Genomic DNA, 11,316 nt, shown 5'->3' on the forward strand with positions numbered 1-11,316 from the left:
TCTCCTGAATCAATCAATGGGGTGAGACACAACAATTTGATTTAACAAACCCTTCATGTAAAACTAGTTCATGTTAATATTTGAAAATCACTAGATTAACAGTAGTGTTATAAACCTGAGGACACAGGTTCAATAACTATGTTGGCTAGTGCTATAGCTTTATCTCAATATCACTGACTACATATGCCTAACTAAGTCACTTAACCATAGAGTTTCTATGCTGTTGATTGCAGCAGACATCTGGCAAAAATGAAAACTAGCATTACATAAAATTATTTTTTTTACTGGAAAATCATTTCAATAACCATGCCCTACTGGTAATAGGTCTGTAGTGTTATTGTTGAATACTAATAGTGTCTAAGGCATTTGACTGCCAACCAGAAGGCTGATGGTTCAAATCCATCAGTCACTCCTCGGAAGGAAGATTGGATAATATACTTCTGTAGAGATACCACCTGGTAAACCAAAGGAGGGGTTGTTGTGAGTCGGGATCGACTCCATGACAGTGAGGTTTTTTTTTTTTTTTAAATCTTACTTAATAATAGAGATCAGCTATATTTAATATTTTGAAAACTTTAGTGTAATTTATCTAAGATAAGAGTATAACTAGAAAATATTATTTTCAAAATTTGCTGTCATGTAAGGACTATTGTTTATACATTTAGGATTTTTTTTAAAAAAAGTTAGATACTTAACTGTGCATCAGACATATACTAAAAAAAGTCCATAAATACTACAATATTTAAGATAAATATTAATATTAATATAATATCATAATATATTAATTATTAATTAGTATATTATTAATTATATTAATATATTATTAAAGTTAAGATAAATAAAAGTAAGATAAAAATAAAACTAATTATAGAAAAATGACTTGAGAGGATATATTTATAATCTTAAAGAAAGTGTTTCTGAACAAGAAATAAAATGATATATATAAAATTAGTACTGCATATGCAAAACTAGATGTCAGAAGAGACTCTGAAACTTACTCTCAAATAGAGAGTAGCTAAAGTGAATGGAAGAAATGATGAAATAAAACAGCTGAACAGAAGATTTTAAAGAGCAGCTCCAGAAGGCAAAGTAACATATTATAATGAAATGTGCAAGGACCTGGAGTTAGGAAAAAAAAGAGAAGAACACATTCAGCATTTTTCAAGCTGAAAGAACTGAAGAAAAAATTCAAGCCTTGAATTGCAATATTGAAAAATTTTATGAACAAAATATTGAATGATTCAGGAAGCATCAAAAGAAGTTGGAATGAATACATGGAGTCACTATAGAAAAAAGAATTGCTCGGCATTCAACCACTTTGGGAGGTAGTATATGATCAAGAACAATGGTGTTGATAGAAGAAGGTGAATTGAACTTTTGCCTGGAGACTTGGCAAAAAACAAGGCTCCAGGAATTGATGGAATACCAACTGAGATGTTGAAACAAACAATGAAACACTGAAGGCACTTACTTGTTGATGCCAAGAAATTTGGAAAAAAGCTACCTGGCCAACTAAGTGGAAAAGTTCCATATTTGTACTCCATTCCAAAGAAAGGAGATACTAAAGAATGTGGAAATTATCAAAGAATATCATTAGTATCACACACAAGTAGAATTTTTGCTGAAGAATATTTTAAAAAGGTTGCACCATTATATTGATAGGGAACTTACAGAAATTCAAGCTGGATTCAGAAGAAGACATAGGATGAAGGATATCATTGGTGCTGTCAGATGGATCTGGCTGAAAGCAAAGAATATCAGACTTTTACTTGTGTTTCATTGACTATGCAAAGACATTAGATTATTTGGATCATGATAAATTATAGATAACATTGTGAAGAATGGGAATTTCAGAACACTTAATTGTGCTCATTAAGAATCTTTATATAGACCAAGAAGCTGTAATTTGAACAGAACAAGGGGATACCTCATGGCTTAAAATCAGGAAGGGTAAGCATCAGGACTGTATCCTTTCACCATACTTATTTAATCTATATGCTGAGTAAACAATCTGGAAAGCTGCACTATATGAAAAAGAACACGGTATTAGGATTGGAGGAAGACTCATTGACAACCTGACATACAGATGACACTTTCTTGCTGGGAGTGAAGACTTGCAGCATTTAGTGATGAAGATCAAAAACTAGAGTCTTCAGTATGGGTTACACCTCAACATAAAGAAAACAAAAATCTTCACAATTAGACCAATAAGCAGCATCACAATAAATGGAGAAAAGATTGAAGTTGTCAAGGATTTCATTTTACTTGGATCCACAATCTATGTCCATAGAAGCAACAGTCAAGAAATTAGACATCATATTGCACTGGGCAATTCTGCTGCAAAGACCTTTTTAAAGTATTGAAGAACAAAGATGTCACTTTGAAGACTAAGGTAAATCTAATCCAAACCATACTATTTTCAATTTGCCTGATATGCATTTGAAAGCTGGTTAATGAATAAGGAAGACGAAAGAAGAGTTGATGTCTTTGAATTGTGGTGTTGGTGAAGAATAGGGAAGATACCATGGACAACCAAAAGAACGAACAAATCTCCCCTGGAGGAAGTGCAGTTGGAATGCTCCTTGGAAGTGAGAATGGGGAGACTTCATCTCATATACTTAGGTCATGTTCTCCAACCAGACCAAACCAAACTCACTGCAGTTGAGTAGATTCTACTCATAGTGACCTGTGCTTGGGTTTTCGAGGTGGTATGTCCACTGAAGTAGATTGCCCAATCTTCCTTCCGAGGAGTGGCTGGTAGGTTTGAATCCCCAACCTTCTGGTTAGCAGTCAAACACCTTAGGCACTATGCTACCAGAGCTCCCAGAAGAGATCTTTCCTTAGAGAAAGATATCATGCTTGCTAAAGTGGAGGGTCAGTGAAAAAGAGGAAGACCTTCAATGAGATGGATTGATACAGTAGCTGCAAGGATGGGCCCAAGTGTAGCAAATATTGTGAGGATGGCTCAGATTCAGGCAGTGTTTCTGACTCATGTTCAACAGAATGAAACACTGGATCAATCCAGTTGGGAGCCAACTCGATGGCACCTAACAACAACAAGCACTTCAACAACAAAAGAATGTATCTTGGTCACTTTGGGGGTTTTCCAAGACAATGAAAATAATGCAAATGCAATACTAAAACTGAGTTTCTCTGCTTTTCTAAGTGTAAATTTAAAGTGACCTTCAAATCCACGATAATAGTTATTTTAGATTTCAATATTTCTATTACACTAAGAAAACAAGATAAACATAAAAATCATGTTTATAATTCTTTCATAAACCATCTGTTGCTGTTGTTGTTGTTATGTGCTGTCGAGTCAGACCCGACTCATAGCGACCCCTCCTTGGGTTTCCGAGGCAGTATCACTACGGAAGTAGATTGCCCCATCTTCCTTCCGAGGAGTGGCTGGTGAGTTTGAACCACCAGCCTTCTGGTTAGCAGTCAAGTGCCTTAGCCACTATGCTACCAGAGCTCCCCATAAACCATCTAGACCGTGAAAATATACTTTAACAAATACGAGTTTCTGATAGTGCAAACACTTTCAAAATATTTCATCTTAATTGCATATCATATATTTATTATATTTTTTCAAATGATATACAGGGAGGGCAGGAATACAGTTCCACCAGAAATTCTTTGTAATAACTCTTTGCAGCAGTTTTGAAACAGAACACTTGTTATAAATGAACTTAGAATTCAAAATTGCAAGATTTAATTTTAGTCAAGTTTTTGAATTGTTTCATGTGCTGTCATGTTTGGGTTCAAAATGTAGGGACTGTTCCCATTCTGAGAAAATGAAATGTACTTTAATCTTGCTCCATTGCTATTATACTACTTCTGGCTATCTGATAGCTTGATAGAATTCAATGGCACCTTGCATATCAAGGTAAATATATTCCATCATAAGGAAACTGAAAGCACTAAGGTAAAATATATTTTAGTCATTCTACTTTATTTGAGAACTATTTCAGACTACGGTGTAGCTAGTTACACTTGTGTGTTGTCCAAAAATCATTTCCTGCATTTTTAAGAACCAAACTTTTCCCTTTTTATCCTACAGTTTTTTTTTTTTTTTTTTTCTTAATCATCTGAGATTTCTGTTAATTACCAACAGCAGATGTGGCCTTAGCTTTATAGATTTCAAGAACATGTTTCTCAGTGTTTATGAAAAATGAGTCCTAAATGGTTTTATCCCATAATTTTTGTAAGGGGGGTGGTTGCAATGGTATCCCTTACCCAATGTGGAAGTTATTAGTGCTGTACACTTATTATTTTCCACTCTCCACCTGTGTCTCCTAGGATTGCACTTACCTGCCCCCTTGAAGTTAGTAGGGTTTTGACCAAAAAAGTGTAAACAAGAGATGCATATTATCTCCAGATTCAAACTTTAAGAAAACCAAAATGTCAAACCAGGAGCTTGAAGTCCACTCTGATTCATGGTGACCCTGTGTGTGTCAGAATAGAACTACACTTTACGGGCTTTCAATGTCTGTGACCTTTTGGAAGTAGATCATCAGGCCTTTCTTCCAAGGAACCTCTGGGTAGATTCAAGCTTCCTTCCAACCTTTTGGTCAGTTGCTGAGGATTTAAGCTCTAAAAGTCACTGCATAATCCACCATCCTATCTCTCTCTCTCTCTCTCTCTCTTTTTTTTTTTTTTTTTTCCCATCCAGCGATATATAAGATGGCGGCTGTTATTCAAAGTCTGTGAGTGGTTACAATGAGTAAAGCACCCCATTTGGGTGAGCAAGTACCATAACTCCACTGCCACCGAGTCAATTCTGACTTACAGCAAAACCCACAGGATTCCCAAGGCTGTAAATCCTTATAGAAGCAGACTGCCTCATCTTTCTCTCATGGAACAGCTGGTGGGTTTTGATCCATCAACCTTTTGCTTAGCAGCTGAATGCCTTAATCACAGTTCTACAGAGCTTCTTTTTATAAGTACCATTGGTGAGATATGAACCCCTGTTTAGAGCAAAAAAATGTGGGGGTTATATATATCACAGGCATATCTATCCAATGCTGACTAACACATGTAGACTGGCACAATTGGGAAATTATTAGATTCCTCTAAATTATGTATGACCTGCCTAGGTAATGCGGAAGAAGCCCTGGTGGTGCAATGGTTAAATGTTCAGCTGCAAACCAAAAGGTTGGTAGTTTACTCTGCATTAGAAAAGACCTGATGATCTGTTCCTATAAAGATTACAGCCTAGAAACCCTAGTTCTACTCTGTGACATGAGGTCACTATGGGTTACAATTGACTTAATGGCACACAACAGGTAATGAGAGACACAGGAAAGATAAAGACAGCAGATGGAACAGAAATATAAACAAGGAAAAGGTAATGTTATGGGTTGATTTGTATCCACCCAAAATAATACTTAAGTCCTAAGCACCAGCATCTGAGAATGTGACCTAATTTGGAAATAATGTCTTTGGAGATGAGATTAGTTAAATTTGCATGAGGTTATTCTGGAGTAGTTGTTGTTGTTGTTGTTATTTGGATGGAAAGAAGAGAGGCACACAGAAAAAAGACGGCCATGTAAATATGCAGGTAGAGATTAGAGTCATGGTATCACAAACCGAGGAACACCAAAGATCACTGGCTATCATACAATAAAAACAGATTTCTCTTCAGAATCCTCAAAAGAAATCACATTGCCAACACCCTGAACTCATACTCAGGCCTTCAGAACTATAAGAAAATAAATTTTTGTGGTTTTGTTCTGGTTACCTAGTGCTGCTCTTACAAGCATATACCACAAATGGGATGGCCTTAAAAACAGGAGTTTATTCTTTTACAGTTCAGGAGGCTAGAAGTCCAAGTTCAAAGTGCCAGGCTCTAGTGCTTGTGTGAAAAGCCCCTCGACCTTGGGCTTCAGCTCTGCCTCTTGCACCCCGCCCACTGAAGCTAGAAGCATCTTCACTCAGGCAGCTACTGGCTGCTGATGCTGACAAACCCAAGGTCAACAAATAAAATGGCACAGTCCTGATATTACCAAAACACATGGCAAGCCATTAATTCAAGTCCATTGTAAGACCCACAGTCAGAACCGTGGCAGGCTGCTACCATAAACTAGAGACCATTCCCAAAGCTGTTTCTTATACACAGGAAGCAGACCATATCCCTAAAGCAGCTACTCAGCTGCCTGTGGTAGGTCACACCATGAAGTTGATTGCCAGTCTCATCATGGGGAATGATTACCACCAGCTGCCCAGCCACTCAACCAGGCCCAGCCAAGTTGACACATACACTTAACTACCACAGGTTTTAAGCCAAGCAGTATGTGGTATATTGTTACAGTAACCCTAGGAAACTAATACTGATGTTAGGTGTCATCAAGTCAGTTCTGATTCATAGTGACCATACGTTCAACAGAATGAAAACACTGCCTGGCCTCCTGCACCATCCTTAAAATGATTGGTATGTTTTAGCCCACTGTTGCACCCTCTATATCAATCCTTCTTGTTGAGAGTCTTTCTCTTTTTTGCTGACCCTCTACTTTACCAAACATGATATCTTTGTCCGGGACTGGTCCCTCCTGATAACATGTCCAAAGTACATGAGACAAAGTCTCTCTGTAGTCACTTCTAAGGAGCATTCTTGTTGAACTTCTTGCAAGAAAGATTTGTTCATTCCCTGGCAGTCCATGGTATATTCACTGTTCTTCTCCAACACCATAATTCAAAGGCATCAATTCTTCTTTGGTCTTCCATATTCACTGTCAAGCTTTCACATGCATCTGAGGCTATTGAAAATATCATCGCTTGGGTCAGAGGCACCTTAGTCTTCAAAGTCTTTGCTATTTAACCCTTTAAAAAGATCTTTTACCCAGTTTTCCCAAGGCAATACATCATTTATTTTTTGACTGCTGCATCCAAGGGCATTGATTGTGGATCCCAGTGAAATAAAATACTTCAGAACTTCAATATTTTCTCTATTGATCATATTTTTCTCCATTTATTAAGAAAGTAATACAGGTAACAAAAGGTAATAATGGAAAGCAAATTGAGATTCTTCCCATCTAATAAATAAAGCTGACAGTTTAGTTTCAAGTATCCCAAGTTTATACAACCTTCATAATAATGACCCCTCTTGATAAGCACTAGTCCAACTTTATTACAAAATCATTTGTTTGAAGTTTTATTCTTATCAAAGCATATTGATGCAAGCAGCAAAATATACATATCACTATTTAATCTCTTACATAATCCAACAAGTATAAAGAGCACAAAATGTATTTATTCACATAACAAAGAAAAGCAAATTTCATCTACCATATTACAATGTGTCAGTAGTAAGCTGAATTCCAACATTATTTAGTAGATGGTAAAATATTCTGACTTCCAGATGAAGATGAAGATAAGGAAATGTAACATACTCATTCTTTCTATTCTGATTTTAGATAGTTTATTCATGAGGTGTAATGATGGTGATACAGATGAAAATAGTAACAGATTTTACAAAAAAAAATTCACTCTATATGTTTAACCATTGCTCTTTTATTTGGGTTCTAAACTCAGGTTAGGCACAAAACTAAAGTAGGTTCTTCTTTTTAAGTCTGAAATTGAGCAAATAAGATTGTTACATGACACACATAATACGTGTTAAATTTTAAGCATCCACTTAAACTATGCAGATAATGAGAAATAACTTTCTGTGTTAAGGAAAAAAAAATGAAAAGAGCATACTTCTACCACTAGTAAAATTCTAAATCCATCAGTAAAATTCTTTAAAATTTTTGGATACAATCACACCTAGTTATGGGTAAGTCCTGTCTGTCCCTATATCAATATCATCAAAACTCAGGTGTTTTTTGGTCTCATTTCTAAAAATCATACTCAGAAAAAGTCATTCTAGTCATTTCCCCAGAATGATTATGATTTAATATTTCCTGAAATTTCATGGAAAATCCTTTACCCAATGAGAAGGGAAATTCAGTTACTTTGATGATCTTAAATTAGATACGCACATTATTGTGCTCACTTTTATATTTTCCATGGAAGAAAATCCTAAAACTATGTAAATACCTCTTTTTATACAATCCCTCTGCTTTTTTCCCACAATTTTTCATTTCTACTTCTTGGATTCAATAACATTGTAAGAGGAATTTGGTTGCCCTAAACCTGTGCTCAGATAATATGATATTCCTTCCAGGATATGCACAGAGTGACTCCCATGATAGTCCCCAAAACGTTCACATTCACACATCCACACACATGGTCACAGCAGCCTCATAGTGTGCCATGGCGCAACAGTCACACATGGCCATGGTGCAACAATTCTGTCAGCTAGATAGAAGCCCAAAGGAGAAAAAGCCTAGAGCCCCTAAATGAGGGTTCTTCTCACTGTTTCTCCCTAGTCATTGTACATAGAAATGTTCACTGTAGCATTCTACTTAGTAAGAAGAGAAAAGATGAGGTTTGGTTCCTTGTGCCTCACTTCACAGGACACCAACACTCTTAAGTAGCTGTGGGAGATAAATATCTCTTTTGAAGCATCTAAATATTCTTCTGAACTTTAAGTGCTCTTGCAACATATGAGACCATTTAGGTAATGTAACAACAATCACAAATTGTGTTTTTTTAAAAGCAAATACACTGGATACATATATGCACACACATGTGTATGTGTATATACATATAATATGTATATAACCCACAATAATTAATATGTAACTAGAACTGTAAGATTAAATTAAACATGAGCAAAAGTTTATAATTCTATATTTATATTCACTAAGAGACTTTTGGCTACAGTTAAATTTGTCAAGTATTTTTTCAAGCATCTATTTGTTCTACATATAAGAACAATCTAAATGTATTCAATTAATTGTATACTGGTCTTAAATTAAGAATATTATATACCTGTGTGTATGTGTGGTTCCCTTCTTTAAACTCACTGGCAAAGTTATTGTCTTTAAATCTTCAATAAAATTATTTGCTCAATTTATTTTATTTTATTCAATAGAATTTGCCAAAATGTGCATAAGATAACAACAACCAGTGCAAATTATCAGTCATGAGCAGAAATTTAAGAACATAAAACATTTAAGTCTAATTGAACTGCACAGATTTTCTGGAAAATCTGCAATCAGTCTCACAGGAAAATTAGTTTTAAAATGAAACCAAATTAACAAAGAGCAAAGGGCTCATATAAAAATGCATCTCCCTATTCTAAAGCAGAACTACCTATCCTATGAGCTAATGGACCCAGGACATTTTGAATGATTACTAAAATTCCCATGTTGAATTATACAAACAAGTGGAAAAAAAAAAGTTTGCATTATTGATGGGAAATTAGAAGAGATTTTTATCCCTTTGTCACCTGATTAACCATTATAATGATCCCTAAATGCCTGGCTAATTGTCAATCTTCCCCTTGATGCTGGCAACACAGGCTTTAGAAGACACCATCCTACAGACCTAAGGAAACTGCTAGGGACAGAAGTTTCTGATGTCAGTGTGTGTGTGGGGGGGGTAGCTCCAGACAATCTTTGGATATTATATGCAGACTGTGTTTCTTTTGTTCTACAATGCAGAAGTGACAATTCAAGGTAAAAAAAAAAAAACCTTTTGCCATTCATTATGCTTTGCAGATATCACTCACATGTAGGTTCTCTTTGATTGCATTGTCCATTATAGATGATAGAGCTTTAGAAGCTACTATGCCAGTCATCTGTGTGTGTGCTGAGATAGAGTATTCATTTCTCTAAAAAGTACTTAATGTGCATCACTGCATTAGGGTTTTCAGAGGAAAATGGGAATTTGAAAGCTGTGGAAATCTATGACTTACCAAAAAAACTTTCAAACAAAAATTTGTCGTTGTTGTTAGTTGAGTCTATTCCAACTCATGGCAACCCCATGTGTGGCAGAGTAGATCTGCTCCACAGGGTTTTCAAGAGTGTGACCTTTTGGACACAGATCACCAGAGCTGTCTTCCTAGACACCTCTGGATGGATATGAACCTCCAATATTTCACCTATTAGTTGTTTGCTTAACCATTTGCACCTGGACTCCCAAACCACAATTTACTACATCATAACAAATGCAGGCTGTCATAATTGTCAAATGTAACAAGGATGGTCTCATTCTGAACAGGCTTGCAAGGTTAACCCACAGTGAATCCCATATGATGTGACCATGCATATAGTGACTAAGGCTATACGATGAGGCGTAAAACAGACCAGATCAAAAATTGCATTGTGCCTGATCTATAAAGAACAACAGCAAAGTAGTGACCCCAAAGTGGCTATTTCAACGTACAGGGAGCACTAAGATGTTCTCTGGCAAACAGACTAAGTATGTCTATTTAGGCCTCTGATCTACTCATTCCAAAAGCACACATAAATTCACAAATAACACAGAGAAACTCAGATTTTTTTTTCCAATTTGACTCTCATGGCATTATGTCATGTTCATTTCCAGTTGACATAAAGCAAGTAGAGGTGTGAGATTTTCCAGTTAATTTTACAAATTTCAGCAGCCCAATCTGGCAATAAGGAGCTCTGTGGTGCAGTGCCTAAGGCATTTCACTGCTAACCAGAAGACTGGCAGTTCAAACCCACCAGCCATTCCATGGAAGGAAGACAGGGTAATCTACTTCCGCAAAGATTTACCATCTCGGAAGCACAATGGGGGTCACTATGAGTTAGAATCAACTTGATGGCAATGGCTTTGGTTTTTGGTTTAATCTGGCAAAAGTGCCCCAAACTACATGCTGATGTCTGAATTTTCCAGTTAGGTTATATATATGTATCCATTTAACTGAAACATTGCCAGTACTTTTCTTAATTTTAGCCTCAACCTGCAACCAATCACTGTCCTATTAAACTAGGTACTTGCTGATTTATTTTCTCACCAAGTGGTGACTCAGAAATAGCAGCAACTTTTAAGGAATTTTTAATGGAGCTAAGCTCCCAAATACGTAAGCTGATGACTCGCTCTCCACAACAGCGTCTGGCAATCTTGTAGAGATTCTTAAGGACAGCCTTCCGCAGAAGAATATACACCCAAGGATCTAAGATTTGATTCCATGTTGCCATGCGGAGAGAAAAAAGTATTGTTTCACAGGTCTCCTGAGAACGACTTCCATATATTCCAATGCTGACCAATGTCACCTAGAGAACAATAAAAATAGGAAAATCAGTTGATGCAGACATGTTTTTCATCCTATAGTTTTGTTATTTATTTATTTATTTTATTATTATATTTATTTATTTATTTATTATTAATTTATTTGTTTTTATTTGGGTGAAGATTTACAGAGCAAATTCACTTTCCATACAGCAGTTCACATATACTTTG

The 11,316-nt window shown here is 36.0% G+C and overlaps 1 protein-coding gene across 1 annotated transcript in view; it reads right to left on the bottom strand.

Moving 5' to 3' along the window:
- Positions 1-10,826: 10,826 nt before the first annotated feature.
- The window catches only part of PTGFR (prostaglandin F receptor), an 81,950-nt gene continuing 81,460 nt past the window's right edge, over positions 10,827-11,316 (bottom strand). Inside the window, exon 2 of the mRNA XM_007946486.2 lies at positions 10,827-11,129. Coding sequence (XP_007944677.1) covers positions 10,827-11,129 — 303 coding nt within the window. The remainder of the gene's footprint in view (positions 11,130-11,316) is intronic.

This window comes from Orycteropus afer, unplaced genomic scaffold, assembly GCF_000298275.1.
Source record: "Orycteropus afer afer isolate SDZICR_OR568_19922 unplaced genomic scaffold, OryAfe1.0 scaffold00164, whole genome shotgun sequence".
In the NCBI taxonomy this organism is placed as follows: domain Eukaryota; kingdom Metazoa; phylum Chordata; class Mammalia; order Tubulidentata; family Orycteropodidae; genus Orycteropus; species Orycteropus afer.